At 43.5% G+C, this 16,975-nt stretch overlaps 1 protein-coding gene across 2 annotated transcripts; it reads right to left on the minus strand.

The window, feature by feature from the left end:
• Positions 1–3,854: 3,854 nt before the first annotated feature.
• Positions 3,855–13,652, minus strand: LOC310812439 (poliovirus receptor-like). 2 transcript variants are annotated; one of them, XM_083680993.1, is made up of 6 exons: positions 13,539–13,652; positions 13,015–13,338; positions 11,998–12,327; positions 10,227–10,511; positions 9,488–9,589; positions 3,855–4,168 (listed from the first exon to the last, which is right to left on the minus strand). In XM_083680993.1, exons 1-6 carry the CDS (start codon positions 13,606–13,608, stop codon positions 4,086–4,088), a joined length of 1,194 nt encoding a protein of 397 aa, XP_083537119.1. In that variant the 5' UTR covers positions 13,609–13,652; the 3' UTR covers positions 3,855–4,085. The 2 variants fall into 2 exon arrangements, with proteins under 2 accessions (XP_083537119.1, XP_083537120.1); XM_083680994.1 differs by lacking the exon at positions 3,855–4,168 and adding an exon at positions 4,585–5,839.
• Between the last annotated feature and the right edge of the window lie 3,323 nt (positions 13,653–16,975).

Raw genomic sequence — 16,975 nt, forward strand, 5'->3', positions numbered from 1 at the left:
CATGTGATGTGAGTTTCACTTCCACTTAATTTTGAAAGCCCAAAGAAGACCCCTTAATTTAATTTGCTTGTCAGACACCTTCTTTATTAATTTAAGTACAGATTAAGGGTTACAGTGAGTTTGCCTTTAATTATACCTTAATTGCAGTAAGATCTTATTTTCAGTAAGATCAGTAAGATCCCTTAATTATCTGTTCAAGTAAACATTAATGGTTGTAGAACTTCAACTAATACCTTAGTTTGATATAAAGTGTAGTTAAGATAGGATGCTGCAGGGCAGGTGGGCCTCATGGAAATTGTAATCACACTTCTTCAGGAGGTGAAACGTGCATGCTCTCAGTCTCTCTATGTGTGTAATCCCCCTTTTCTTGGTATTACTTCACTGATACCAAAGGGAAATTCAGTCACCTGTCAGTCATTTAGTCATCAGACTGAAACACCTTATCACAGGTTTCTACTAAACATTTGAGGCATATCCTCTCATTGATTTATGCAGCCAAATTGTTCAAGGCATTTCTTCTCATATGACTTATAACCATTTACAATTATATATTTTCCCTTAAAAGGTGCAATATGTAGCTTTTTCCCCTTGAAAATTTCAGGAAATAACCATGCAGAATCATTACTGATGATGCATTGGCAGTTTGTGACAGTGCCAAAACCTTGCTGTGGGCGTGTAACCTGCAACATATGTGTGTGGGTCATTGGCTACCTACTGCTTGGAAGCTGCAAGCATTTCTCAGTGCCTTCATGTGCAATGAAAAGTTTGTAATGATGTTTTCCGAGTAAACGTCCTGTTTGACATTACAGCCTTGTCTGAGTTTTGTTTAGGGAATGAGAGGATTTGTTTGAAACCAAATTTTAGCAAATGTGAGTGTCTCTGCTGGCTGGCTAATTTCCGTGTTCATGTTTCCGCAAACATTTCTGAACTAAATAACTAAATACTCTGAAGATTCTGATTCTTGGTCTTTCATGTGTTAACAGCGCATGGCTATACCAATGTCACAACAAAGATCGCCCACACCCAACCTCCAACCCCAGCCTAGAGTGAGCATCCACTCCCATCAATCCCTGCCCACTCCTGGGCCAGAGAGTATCTATGACAACGCACTTGCCCGGAGACCACCCCGCAAATATCCAGTTACCATCCAAGCTGCAGCCAATCAGGTAGCTGTCCCAGCCGACGGTGACCATGTCTACAGCAACAGGAAGGAAAAAGAGGAAGAGAGTCCTCTCCTGTATGCTGCACTCAACCACCAGGTCCTGCCTGCAGCCTCTGTCCACCGCTCGCGACCTCAGGAGGAGTGTTCAGAGTATGCAGCCATCCGTGTGTCCTGAGCCTTGGAACCAGTCAGGCAAAACTCCGGTCCTTGCGTGCGCCAGTACAAGGGATATTTGTTTCTCCTTGACACTTAATTGATTGATGTCACTATTAGCCAAAGAGTGTATACACATGTTGTCCCAGGTCTATATCTATCTTTGATAAAAGACAAGAGTGAGACCAGTACCTTGTGCAACCCTAAAACAGCTTGTTAATGACGAACAAATTCAGGGCATAATATGGCTGCTTTTAACCACCTTCATCTGTTTGTGGTTCATTTGACTGAAATAATGTCTTTCTTTTATAATGTTTCCACAAATGTTTTTTTTCTGTAAAAGTGTGTAACCGTTGCGAGAATCAGTTCACTGTGAATGTTACTGTGATTTTGTGTCTTTAATTGTGATTGTGTAAATTTGGCTGTGATTATGTATATTTAACCAATATGTTTGAATGGCTTTTACTTTAATGTCATATTTCACAGCATTAATTCCATTATCCAGTACGTTTTATTGTAAATCGATCAACCTGTTTACCCCAGAACTCCCTCTGACTAATGAAAATCCCCCTGGTTGAGTTGAGGTGTTAATGTTATACAGATACTGTTATGCTGTTTCGTCTCTTGTGCCGGGATGTAATTAGGAGTGTTTCTTGTGGGGCACAAACCAAAAACCCACATGTGGTCCTGTGTGAAACTGAGAGAAGTTAATTTAAGTGTGTGTGTGTGTGTGTGTGTATGTGTGTTGTGTGTGTGTGTGTGTAGAGATTTTGCCCAGATGTATGCATGTTGACTACTATACAGTATGTAAGCCTGCTGTTTCTGTATGTGTGTTATATGTTGTGAGCGTAAACAGTGTGTACAGTATGTATATGCATGCGTACAGTACATCTCACTGACTTTTGAATATGATATTATCTTCTATCTATTACAAGGACTATTTTACAGTAATATGTTGCAGATAGCCACATATGAATTTACATATGAATGTATATAGGAATGTTAATATAACCACAGGCTCACTAGTCCACTGGCTACCTGACAGGATGATTGTAAAACCAAACACCTCAGATGACTGGTGTTTACAGTACAAGCAAAATCTTCTCAAAGTTGTAGCCTTGACCTGTATCCTTGGTTCTCTATTTGTTTCAATGATGCTCTCTAATCTCTTTTTCAATCTGAGACCATGGCATCCTTAACCCTTTCATGGTGCTGATACTGCTGTGCCTTGTGCTCTCACTGAATGTGCTTTAAGACAACCTATTTAACAAACCTGGTTGTATTTTATTTAACTGCATTACAACTGTAACCTGAAAGCAATCAGAATATACTGCAGGTTCTCTTACAAACAATGAAACCAATGACCACGTGTTTACCAGACAGGGAAGCATTATATCCCATTTCAGTTCCTCACCAACTCCATGCTCTCTCCTGAATCCAGGAAATCAGATGTTTCAGTTCAGAAACACAGACCACCACATTTGGACTTTGGTTTCATAGCAGCAAGCTAAAATATCAAGATACCTTTTCAGCTTTTAGTCTTCTGAAAAGTCAGTTTTTCTTTTGTCAAGAACTGCACTGAGCAGGCTATTTAGTGTGGTGTTGTATCCACTGTATGGTAGTCATGTTAGTGTAAGAGAATCAATCAACAATCAACTTTTTCAGAACAAAAAGAGAACAATAGTGTTCTTTTGGCACATTCATTATTGTAAGGTAATTATTGTAAGGCTATCTGCTACATTACAACCATCACTAACCGAAACAGCCACAGGAGACATGAAGAGTTCATTTACAGATGATGATTTCATTTACAGCTACAGTGTCATCTAGTGGAGACAGATCCACACGCCATGCAGATTCCAATGTCATGAGGCACATTTCCTTAGTTGTTATCTTGTTTTGGTCTAATATTAACTGCATAACATTATATATAATATAATATTGTGTGTTATGGATGGGCCCATTCCAAACATAGTCCTCTATTCTCATGCATGAGACAATTACCCTGCTGATCCAAGATCAACAATCTGTCTCAGGCCAAGAGACATGGGGGTAATGACTAAAAAAACTCTGTTTTTGGTCCAGTAGAAAGTAGAATTATGTGGTGCAGCCATGAGCAACAGAGGGTTTCCGCTAGATAAGCAGCAGGTCTTAATTCTATTTGTTTTTCTAACATTAAAAACATTCATAACCATTCTTATAATAATTCTACGAGAGAAAAAGGAGTTTATAAGGAAGACGTTTTTTTTCCTACTTTACAGTCATTGTGATTGCCGTTCGACATAATAACATTGAAGAATACAAAAATAGTGAATGTGTCAGATAAGAGATAACACACAGAGTTGGGCCAATGAAGCCTTCACAAAAATATCAGACATTCCTATGGGCCAGTACAGCTGAGATTAGGCCACATGCTATACACTGTACAGTATTTAGGTGTTCAAGGAAACAGACTTGACCAAGAGCAGCATACTGAGCATCCTCTGGTTTAGAGAGCTAACTCAGAACCGAAGGCCGTATCAGTGGTAAGTGGTAAGGGCACGGTTTCCCCTGACTCATGTCTGATTCAAGCACCTGAAACCTACGTGTGAGACTGGGTGTGTGTTTGTTTTGAGTTATTTCAGTGTGGCAAAATAGTCTGGAAAGAATGTTAGTCATAGAATATTTGAGGGTACGCACATCAATAAACCTGTGCTATTCAGGCGGTCCAAGAGAACTAACAGTACTGGGTCCAGACTGGGTACAGGAAGGGCAGCTTAAGTGGGGCACTCTATGCTGTATTGGGAAATTCAGCTCCCATTCTCACTTTTATCCTCACCATCTGTTTCCATCTGGGACTCCTGTGGTTATATCCTGAAGAAAAATCAAGAAAAATAATTAATAAATCTTCAGGATATAAATCTTCAGGAAATCAATCTTGAAGAAAAACACACATGCAGACGCAAACATTCACACAAGCACACACACTTCAAAAAGCACATTTCCGATATTGTATCTGGCACCCAATGAAAGAAGGTCTGGTCTGAAGGTCTGGAAGGTCTACTGTACACATATGGTCTGTAGGACGTATGGGAAAAATAAATACTTCTGCAGTTAGGTCCTAACAGATCATGGTGCAAAGATGGGAGGGTCAATAATGATAAAGTACACATAAACACATTATGACATACATCATAAACACACATCAATTTGATTAAAAATCAAGTATATCATATCTAATAGGCAATAATCAATATGAAAAACAAACACTGCCAGAAAATAAAGGCCAGGTTTTATTTTACAGACAGCTCATGTGATAAACCAGAACATATACTATTCATCAGTAATCCTGAATCAAGCACCATCTCTTGATACTTTACAGCTAACTATATAACAATAATATATGCCATTTAGCTGACGCTTTTATCCAAAGTGACTTACATTGCAGTGAGTGCATACATTTCAGTATATATGGTCCCAGCAGGAAACAAACCCACAACCTAAGCGTTGTTAGCGCCATGCTCTACCAACTGAGCCACAGAGGACCACTAGGACCTAACTGTGGCCCTAGTGCTACTGCTAACATTGAAGTAGAGAGGATTACACGTGTCAGAAGGAAATAAGATACTCAAATAAACAGAAACATCTAATTAACACAATGCCATTGCCTAGTCTAGACCAGAGTATGCTGATCTAGGATTAGGCAAACATACTGTAATTAATTACTGTATGGAATGTTATACTGTATGGAACATGAACAATTATGTGTTACAATCTGAGTATTTCACATATCTGTGACCACCAGGTCAACATGTATGATTTTTGAGTCATGCAATACAGACACTTACACAACATCGATCAACATCCGCTCTCTCTACTCTAGCACGTGCATGCGCACACACACACACACACACACACACACACACACACACACACACACACACACACACACACACACACACACACACACACACACACACACACACACACACACACACACACACAGTTGAGTTTAGAGCAGAGGTGGCACCATAGAAGAGATTTGTAAAGAGTAGCCCCACACAAAGGATTCGTAATAGCATCCCAGCACTCTGCCAGCCCCTTGGTGTACCACAATCCACACAGCAGCATAACATAATCAAAATAACAATCCCACTCCACTCATACCAGCCTGTTCTCTGATTCCACTTAACTGTTAAAGGCCATTTCATATTACACAGTGGGTGCTTTGTAAAGGTTTTGTGAAGTTATACTATACAAACACACTTATAAAATGTTTAATGATATGGCCATACATCCTAGAAATAGCCATATTTTGAAAAGTGTCATATCTATTGTTAATAGAAACATTGCTTTAGTCTTATTTATGTTGTAGGATGGAGGTTCATGTCCGGATCACCCATTGGGACTTGGGACACAGGGAGACATTCTGTTCCTCTTCAAAGACTTGGAGCGCATGGTGGTGAGCAGCTAGGTCAGGCTGGAACTCTGGCCTTGCATCAAGGGAGATTTCCACCATTTCCACCATCCAGGTCAAAGATCAATCTGAATGGACAGGCAGAGAGGGAGAGATAGAGACAGAAAGAAAGAGAGAGAGAGCGAGACAGACAGAGAGCGTCAGACAGGTGGCATAGACAGTAATCCACAGTGGAGAGCTGTTCAAGGGTCACCACTCATGATTAGATTTTCCATGCAGCCTAGCATGCCACTTTATTCATCCTGCCAACCGCACACCCAAACACAAAGCCACATCCCCGACCAGTATCACACCCTTTTCCTGACGCCAAAAGATTTCATCATTGTCAAACAAACAAACTGATTCCGAGCATCAAGTGGAGACAGATCTGAATCTGCCACTGGGCGAAATATCTAAACCTTTGCCTCTAAAATAAGATGACATCATTGCCACATTCGCAGTTTCTTTACTTTTCTTAAGGGTGGGCATGACCAAGCATTGTCTTATTATTCTTTGTGTAAGTAATAACATCCTATGTTTCTAGCAAAAATAACATTAAAGGATACTGACCCTGTCACTCAATCGAGATCGGGTCTCTCTCTCTCTCACACACACACACAAAACACACATAATTCAACACTGTTCCAGTAACACAGGGAGAACCACAAGCACACACCCAGAACTGAAAGACTGTGTGTACAGTGTGAAATATTCGTTGGTGGCTTTCTTGAGGACTCTAGAGGACCAATAAAGGGGAATCAGTGTTGTCCTACTATCACAGGTTTGGAAAAAAACCCAACAATGAATGATGTACTCTTAGCTACCAGCAAGTTAATTTGACATATTGTAGCTAAACAACGGTTTCCCTTCCTTTCTTAAACACTTTCTCTACATCTCTGGCCCTCTTTCAAACAATTACAGTGCTGCCCTCACGGTGAGGTACAAGGACCCTGTAAGGGTCGAGCATGTTTGTGTGCCGGACAGGATATAGTTACTCCCCACACTTCCTGCGATGCCACAGATTAAGAGTTCCCCTGCAGAACTATCCTTTCATCAAAACTCAAAGTTCTTATCTGAGCCACACTTCCTGTACCCGGCCAAGGCTCTTATCCCTGTTAAATAATCTCTAACATTATGACAATGACTCATTATGACAAATTCCAGTGATAGAGGGTGCGTTAATAAAAGTGCTTTCCGATGTTTACTTGACCAGTCTAAAGGTAGAGTTTAAATCTTATTTTCTGCTATGGATTTGAGAGTGTGCAAACAAAGGAATGAAAAGGGATAGTCCAATAGTCAGTTATAACTAATGAAATCATTCTGTACACAAGATAAATGACCGAAGCAGTTCATTTTGCTCATTCCATTTGCAAGCATATACAGTATGTCATTTCAGCCACGAACAGCATTTCACATGAAAATGAATCAAATCAGAACCACAGCTGCCCCCCCAAATACAAATCAACCTCACATTAATGTCAAAACCATCTTTTGACCCCAAAAAATGATTAGTACTGCCACTCTGCACAACGTCAGCCTGGGCAGTGATGTGTAAGGGTCAGACTACAGTCTGAAAGACACGTTGTTATGGGGTTCTCTCCCCCTCATTCTGGCCCCTTGTGTGAATCTGGCTCCAAGTACAGGATTAGAGAAGGCCCTTTCTATTGAGAGCTAGCACTGCACTGGACAACTAGCACAATCATTTATTATTCTACAGAGAGGACAGGAGAGGAGACGAAGAGGAGAGGAGAAGAGAAGAGAGGACAGGAGAGGAGAGGAGAGGAGGAGAGGAGAGGAGAGGAGATTTAAAAAATAACAATGACAGACTAGGCTAGACTTTAAGGGCAATAGCTCTTGCTGTGCACACACATTGAGTCACAGTGGTTCACATTCCTTAAATATTTTCTATTTATGAATCTAAATGTTTCTCAAAGTAATTTCAAGTAAAACAACTGCAAAGTACACAACCCACAGAGAATTAAGGCAGTAACTCTTGACAAACTATTAGACCATTGTACCACGATAGCTCAACCACCGAAAGTGGTGTTCGAACCATCCAAGTTTGCCATCATATTTATGGGACATGAGACAAACAAAAATGAGAGGTCTTGAATCTACATCATGATTTAGAGAACAGGCAAATAATAACATTATAGTGTCTACTGTCCTGGACATTGCTTTAGGAGGCCTGTGCATCATTGTCAAAGAAAAGCAGAGATGGGAAAAGCTGAGTTTTCACCAGTTTTGAGTAGGAGAGTGCCAATGAACTCCATCCTCAACACCTCCACCCAAACTGGCAGAGGTGAGGTATTCCTCTTCTGTCCTAGAGAAAACAGCAACAATGAAAAATAACACAGGTCTGGAAGTCCTGATTAACCAGAAGGTCAGAGCTATTGAGTTGGCTACTTTTATTCAGCTAAAGAAACAAGCACGAGACGTTGCTTTGTTTGTCTCGTTAACAACAGAGACATCGTAGAGTCATCGACTTCAGGTATTGGACCAAGTCCTCACGATTCATTATAACTTGGATGTACCAATCCCAGATTGCCCCTTTAATGAGTAAATTTCTAACCCTCCATACTTCAACACACTACACCTTTCTGAGGTGGACATGAGTCAATGTAACCAAAACCCACAAACTACAATCGTTCATCTGCACAAGCTCATCTGCAAAGCATTTCCTGGAAAATCAGCATACCTCTTCAAACTTGTCTGGTCGTGTTTGAACACAACACCTCCTTCAGAATATGGGGTTGAAATACTCCTCCCACCGTCCATCACTACCACCATTTAATATGCAACTAAAGCAATAAAATTAATCCAGATTGATCTCACATCCATGTGTCCTAATTACTCTGTGATGAGTGTCAGGGTTTCTAAGGAGGAAACCGACCACAGGATTTCACAATCCTGACAAGTTCTACAGAACAACCTCAGTGTTTTCTTCTTTGGCAAACTAAAAAGCAAGCATTGACAACACCTGCTGTCACTAGCATGATTTGTTTTGTTTCCTCATATCTTCCTGGGGACTGATGAGTGTTATTTGGGAGTGACACTGTATGGGCAGAGTTCCACATGTCATAGCATACTGTCACCAGACTGTTTCCCCTTCACGGTTGCCTCTGATGCTGACCGTCGTGTGAAGGCCATGGGGAAAGGTGTTAACAGAGTAATGGGGGGTGATGACACGGGATGGACAGAAGTGTCGGCTCCGGATGTGCTTTTGTAACTTAAAATAGTGCACCGCTAAACTGTGTGGACACAACACAACCACCACACCTTGTTCTTAAGAATCGTGAAATAGATCCTGAGTCCACAAGGTCTTACATACACACAGACCAAGATATGATAATTATACTTTCCTAAACAGTTTCCCCTTACAGTTCAAGTGATTGACCCGAACTACTCTTCACATGATTAACAGTGGGAATATACTATATGGTGAGTGAGAGTTACCGTAAAACCTTAGGGCTGAGCGTTCCATTATCTGTTTATATATCCAAAATGTCTCTCTGGACAACTTGGAACAACAACAGTTGGTGATGATCAGTGCTATGACAAGCACTCATAACTTGGCCAATGCCAGGTCACGTTATGGCTCTTAGTAGCTACAGCATCTGCTATGAAGAGGCCTGTTCCCATGACTCTAAGGGACAGTGATATTTATAGCCTGAACATCATCCATAGCAAAACAACAATCCATAGTGATGTGTAGATGACACAAAAGTAGCACTCACCGTCGCGACACAGGAAACACTTGCAGAGGCACACACACAGACACAGGAGGAGCAGCGTGGCCACACAGGATACTGAGATGAGAATAGAGAGGGCTGGTCCAACTGCAACCCACACCCACCCACCCACCCACCCACACACACACACCCACCCACACACACACACACACACACACACACACACACACACACACACACACACACACACACACACACACACACACACACACACACACACACACACACACACACACACACACACACACACACACACACAGTTGAGTTTAGTGCAGAGGTGCAGGGTTTAGAGTAATCAAATGTTACAGGCTTTAATGATAGTGCTTCATAATGACCATATAACTGACACAAGCCTTAAAACAACAGAGCAAAATATATGTGGCATCTGGAAAATGGGTCCTGTGTGATTTCAAGTGTGATGTATTTCTTCATGTTTTGGTATTTAAGTTCCAGGAAACAACCAGGGTTGTTACAATTAATCTGCCTTCAGACCAGCCATAATTGCATGTCACTAAAATAGTGCAGAATCCACTGGGTGGAGATCCAACACCGATACCACATTGATCCAACACCACATGGACACAATAACGACAGTGTGTTTGAGAGAGTATTACAATTCAGGGTTTCAACACACAACAGTGCTGAACTACATTGCAAGAGTTGTTGCGGTGGATTCTTCCTCATAAGGACAATACATCTGTATGGGAATGTCTGAGCCCCTCACCGTTGGTGTTCATGGACACTGAGATGGGCGTCTCCAGGCCTCGGTGGTGCACCATGCATTTGACAGACAGGTCATGGAGTAGCCCTGATTGGAGGAGCAGGGTGCTGGTGACCAATGTGGTGCCGTCGCCTAGCTCGTAAGACGAGGTCACAGGCGGCCCCAGTGTACGGTTGTCCCCCTCCACGCTCCACACCATCTCTGCTGGCGGGCGGGACTGGGCCGTGCAATTGGCCTCGATGACCCCCAGAGAGGTCATCACGTAGCTCACCTCTGGTTTGGGCAGCACTAAGGGAGAGAAATAGACCATGGGCAAGAGACGATAATTGTTAGATTAGACCTGTGTAGTACAGTATTATACTGTGTAGTGCAATGCTATATACAGTGAGGCCATTTTTGTTAAGAATGACAGAAATCACAATAGGCACTACTAAGTTCCGGGTGCTGAATTTGACTATTAATATGCGGCCTACTATTATTTTATGTCCTGTGCTACCATCAGATTTTGTTTGGTGTTGTCTGTTGTTTTATTGTGTCTGAGACTGTGTTGGTTGGCATTGACTGACCCCTATGATCCCAGACAACAGACAACGTGTTTGTTCCTCTGTCTTCATGGCATGACTGACACAGAGAGACAGCATAGCATCTAAACCCTCCGTCACTGTTGGACACTATGACACATCCCCCATCCTCAGACGACCCAACATGGAAACAAGACCCAGCAACAGACAGGGAGGCAGAGGAAAAATAACTTTTATGTAGTGTGTGTTGTAGTGGGCTTTGGTGCCTGAGCCACCGCTGTTTTCAGAGTGGACAAAAGCAGGGCTGTTAGGCTGAGATGGGAGCAGAGGGAGACACACACAGACACACACACACAGAGGCCCTGTGTCTGGGGAAACAGTGACCCACTCATCCCCCAGCCCAAATTAATCACCTCTTTCCTCTCTACAGCCAGCCCTCGCTCTGTCAACTTTATCACTCCCAACACTCACACTGGAAAAAACATTGCCAGTAACACAGCACCAAAGAGCATTTTTTTAAACTGGAGAGAGATAAAGTACAAATGTTGTGACGTTCAAATGACATAAATATTGTCTCCAACCCTATTGTCTCAGAATGTTGTCTCCAATCCTGCATAAGTAAAGGTTGAATGATAAAATATAATAATAATAATATGCAATACTGCAATTTGCGAACACATTGCAGTTCAGAGGGTGAGGTGTACTGACAGTACACTAAAGGATGGCTTTATGTTCTAAAAGAGACAAGGGTTAAGGAACTGCACAAAGGACTGTCTCCATAGCTGGCCTAAAAACAGCAGCATTCTGACCTTCTCTGGCCCCCCTTATTGGCCACAGGGACATGAGGTTTGTTTACATAAAGCTCTTCTCCTTCCTGTACGATATCACACACAGACACACACACATTTTCTCCCATTAACACAAACGGCACTGCTAAAAATCGGTACTCAGCGTGGCAGCGTCCACTGTCTATGACATCTAGTGCAAGTCATGAATATATACCAATATCCCTCTCAGTCTATGTTTGTCCCTCAGTGAGCACATTCCCTGGAGCACATGCCCCCCTTTTTTTTTAGGCTGCAATGGTTGGGAAGTGACATGCTGGTATTAGTAGCACCTTATAATTTTGGGCCACACCCTTCAGAATGAGGATTGAGATTTGCCATCATGACTCACCAAATACACTACCAAAGCTGTAATTTCACTTCAATGGTGGTACTAACCATCCAAAAGGCCCACAATCCCTCACCTACCATACACAGAGAGGCAGGCTGTGGCGCTTTTGGTGCCCTCTGGGTAAGTGTGGAACTCGCAGGTGTAGCAGCCTTCGTCATCCGTCCTCACCGGCTGGATGGATAGCTGGGTGTCACCCAGGGAGTGGCTCAGGCTCACGCGGCCCCGGAAAGACTCCTCCACGGAGGGGTGGCCTCGCTTGGCATAGGAGGCCACACTGGTAGTGTCCCCCTGTTCCGCTGTCTTCATCCACATGACCTGCCGTACCCTCTCTGGGAGGCCGTACCAGCAGGACAGGGTGGCTAGCTTCCCGCTCACCGCAGTCTTGTTCCCATCGAGGCCCACTTTCACTGGCATAACATAGAGAGACACAACATGAGGGGGGTTTGCATGACATGGCAAGAGTTGCATTCAAACTGAAAGTGGAGCTCTGTAAGCACGCTATCAAATGGGTGGACATGGTCCTAGAAAGCCCATTTGTATGCAGGCTTTAATGTCAGCAAGGCAATTACAAATAGTATCCTTGTAAAGTAAGGTTGCTGGATGTGTTGAAGCAGTTCTACCACAGTGGGGTACAGGGCTATTCTTGTTCTGGCAGTAAGAGGATTTTTCAGAGAGGGCTGGGTGGGAGTTGGCTTCACCTCTCTGCCCTTGGAATCTGACCTCAGCCCACTTCCTGTTTCCACACCACTGAAGCATCGTGGGACTGGAGGGGCCAAATTAGCACTTTGATCCTTATAACTGTACACATTGCACAATCAGCAGTGACATAAACTGTGTTGAAGAAAACTCTGGAACTGGACTTATAAATAAACACATTAGCTTTTTTTTCTCTTTTGTTTTCAAGAAAAAAAGAAAGAAAAAGGTTGAGATATGTGTAGTGGAACTGAGGTTTTAGTCTATGAGAAAGGCAACCTGGTGTTGGGGAGAGAGCTTTGTATTCAGATAAGCAGTCATGTAGAGAAGATGCCATTCAAAAGAGTTGGGCCATAGCCCTGAGCCCTATAGCTGGAAGTCCTTGCTAGGGCTAGACTCACCTGTGATGCTGAGGCAAGTCATCCCCTCCTGTGCTCCGCTGGGGTAAACATCGAAGATACAGCGGTAGCAGCCTTCATCATTTCCCTTTGCCCTCTTGATGGTGACAGCACTGATGTCATTGTGGGAGGCGGTCAGCTCTACATCATCGCGGCGGGAGGTGACTTTGACCGGCTCGCCCGGTTCGTATGCCAGGAGGACCTGGTCGTTTTTGTTCAGCCAGCGGACCTGCTTCACTGTGTCGCCCCTCTCCGTGGTTACATTACAGCTCAACGTGAAGGGGAGGCCTGCGATGGCGTTCAGACTGGAGGGAGCGATGACTTCACCTGACACATGACAAACACGTCAACCAATATGTTTTTTCTTGAAACTCAACACAAACTCAGCAAACTCATCAGAACACAAAACATGACCAATTTATGTGGTCAACTGCATAGGAACTGCTCTTTCACAGTAGGAATGTTTTTTCTACTTGACTACTAAAACTTGTCAGTCTTTGTAGTGAAGCATGCTGAGGGTAGGCTACCTTTTATCCTGGATACCACAATCACGAATACCCAGAGGTGTAGGCACAAAGGCAGGACAGATCCACACATCTTAGTCTGCAGGAGTGTCACCAAGTCTCACTCTGGGGAATTGCATCCAGCCTGCTATAAGAAAACATGAACACTGTCAGAATATACCAGAGTATGTTGTTAGAAATTACATTTACATTTACAATTATGGCATTTAGCAGAAGCCTTTATCCAAAGCGACTTAAGCAAATACATTTGTTTAAGTAAATTAATCATCTATCCATCAGTCATCATAACAAAAAGTAATCTATGCTAAGACCAGGGGCTATTGGCAGTCACAATGCTAGAAGAAGGAAGATTTTTTTTGTTGGTTTAATTCATTTACAGGAGAGAAACTTGTACAGGGGGTAGTGGGGATGAAGAGGTCTTTAGGAGGGACAGTTAAGATGTAGCCTGAAGAGATGGGTCTTCAATCTATGGTGGAAGATAGGTAGTGACTCTGCAGTCATGACAGCAGTGGGAAGCTCATTCCACCAGCAGGACGCCAGGACAGTGAAAAGCCGTGACCGAGTAGCGCGGCTGCTACATCCACGTAGAGGCGGCGGTGCCAGGCGGCCAGCCGAGGTGGAAAAGCGGAGTGATCGGGCAGGGTTTTGGGGGCTGACCATTGTTTGCAAGTAGGGAGGGGCTGTTCCCTTTACCGCCCGGTAGGCAAGCACCAGGGTGGAGCCAGTGAAGGGTGCGAAGGAGGGGGGTGACATGGGAGAATTTGGGGAGATTGAACACCAGACGGGCGGCAGTATTCTGGATGAGCTGCAGAAGCCTGATGGCGGAGGCGGGGAGCCCGGCCAAGAGTGCGTTGCAGTAGTCATGGTGAGAGATCACAAGTGTTTGGACCAAAAGTTCTGCTGCTTCCCTGGTGAGGAATGGACGTATCCTTCTGATGTTGTAGAGGAAGAATCTACAGGAGCATGCTGTCGCTGTGATGTTTGCCACACAGGATAAGTGGTTGTCAAGGATCACCCCAAGGTTCTTGGCTGTCTGGGAGGAGGTCATAGAAGAGTTCTCTACTGTGATGGAAAAGTCTTAGAGAGGGCAGGTTTTCCCCAGGAGGAAGAGCAGCTCAGTCTTGTTAAGGTTGAGCTTGAGGTGGTGGGCTGACATCCAAATGGAAATGTCGGCAAGACACGCAGAGACACAGAGAGTGTTGCCACCTGTGAGTCAGAAGGGGGGAAAGAGTTGAGTATCATCTACATAGCAGTAGGAGGAGATACCATGTGAGGAAATTACAGAGCCAACAGACTTGGTAAAGAGGAAGAAGAGTAAGGGCCCTAGGACAGAGCCCTGGGGGCCCCAGTGGTGAGGGCTCGGGGAGCGGACACCTATCCTCTCCACATCACCTGGTAAGAGGGATCAGCCAGGTAGGATGCAAACCAGGAGAGTGCAGAGCCAGAAATGCCCAATTCTGAGAGGGTGTAGAGAAGGATCGGGTGCTTTACTGTGTCAAATGCAGCAGACAGGTCCAGAAGAATGAGAACAGAGGAGAGGGAGGAAGCTCGAGCAGAATGGAGGGCCTCCGTGACAGAGAGGAGAGCAGTCTCAGTAGAGTGCCCAGCCTTAAAGCTGGATTGGTGAGGGTCAAGGAAATCATCCAATGAAATACTTACTGTGCCAACCCAATAGTTTAGAATAGGGAATGACCTGCAGTCAGTTACTTACTTACTTACCCTGTCAGTTATACAGTGTCTGAGACTTGTTGTCTTGTTCAAGGTCAGTGTTGTGGTGGCCTCATCCTACTGTCAGACAGTCACCTGGAGCTGATCCCAGATGCCAGAAGGTGACACATCAGTGACACAACTCTCAGCACTGTGTGAACCTCTATTCCGCATTATAAGCCTTAACTTGACATTACTACCTTCTACTCAGTGGCTAAGAACGAAACTAGAGAATGCTACAGTAGTGTAGCATGTATGAATGGGAGCCACAGTTCAGTAGCAATGCAGGTCTGCGTTGCTAAGTGACATGACCCTCTGACATAAAAAGTGCTGTTGGTGCTAGAGCCTGTTGCCATGGGATTCCAATTTAACAACAACAAAAGCTGCTTATTTATGTCCCAGCTAGGGTCTGCCACGTTATCATGCCCCCCCCCCCCCTCCCTCCACACACACACACATATATACTGTATACTGAGACCTTAATGAGCTGGCAAGCATAAGGCCTGCTGCTTTGATGTCTAGACAGCAATATCCCCCGGTTTACACACAAAAGCTACTTTTATGTGCAATCAAACCAGAAGCAAAGAGATAAAAAACACTAACAGAGAAAAAGTCAAATGACAAAAAGGGACTAGTAATCATAACCATAATAACTAGCCATCATAGAGCATTGGATGCATGCCATTAGGAGATAAAGACTACTGTCATCACAGTTTGAAGAGCGGGCTAAGAATGATGCCAACCAAGCCCAGCGGTTCAGTGGCTATAAAAAACACGTGTGGTGAGCTCCTGTGTCTGCCTTGCCGGGAAATCCACTTGTTTAAGAGAGCCAGTGGGAGGTTATGACCCTGCAAGAAGAAACTGGCTTCTAGGCAGATGTTGCTCCCAGGAGACGCTCTGGGATCAGTTGACATCCTCGTTTATCCTAATCCCTGATCCCCTCAGCAGTGGATGTAAAAAAGCTAAACTGACCTTAGATCAGTGCTTCAGAGCCCCAACTTACATTCAGAAACAGAAACTGATATCAGCCACACGCCCAACCAGACCTTAACCTCATCTGGATTAAAAAGTGCCGTCTGTTGGTTTAAACTTTAAATAGTTCCTCTCTTTCCTCACTACACAAGTAAAACAAAAAAGACTTTCAGACGTCTTATAGTAAACAGAACACATGGTATTAGCCTACTGTCTGTATAAGATATGGTGTCACATATTGAATGAAATCCCCTCTCAATTAATCTACCTCACAGAATCTCTATTCATCAATCAAACTTCTGGAGACTCTAGTTTCACTGATCAGAGCACAGGAATTATTATGGGCTGCTCATGTTTAATTCCTATCACAGAGGGTTGCATGGCACAGCCAATAAACCTACAAACACATCAGTAAACCTGGCCATTCACAAACCTAACACCACACAAAGAAATGATCACAAACAGGGGGAAATGGGCCACTTAGATCCTCAACAGCAAATCTAAGTGCAGCTGTGTGCAATAACATATTTAACGACTGTTGGCTTTGTCCTCAGAAACAGGCATGTTTAGTCTCACTAAAGTCCAATCAATGAATTTAAAGCAACTATCAGTGATTTCTGCATGCATGGTCACCAACAAAATGTTGGGGATGTATTTTAACATGCAAATAGCACTAGATTACCTTTCTGTTGTGCCCAAGGAATTACATCCCATAAGAGCAGCATTACTTTTTCAAAACATGATTTCAAGCTATAGTGCAT

Source organism: Argentina silus, assembly GCF_951799395.1.
Source record: "Argentina silus genome assembly, chromosome: 11".
Classification (NCBI taxonomy): domain Eukaryota; kingdom Metazoa; phylum Chordata; class Actinopteri; order Argentiniformes; family Argentinidae; genus Argentina; species Argentina silus.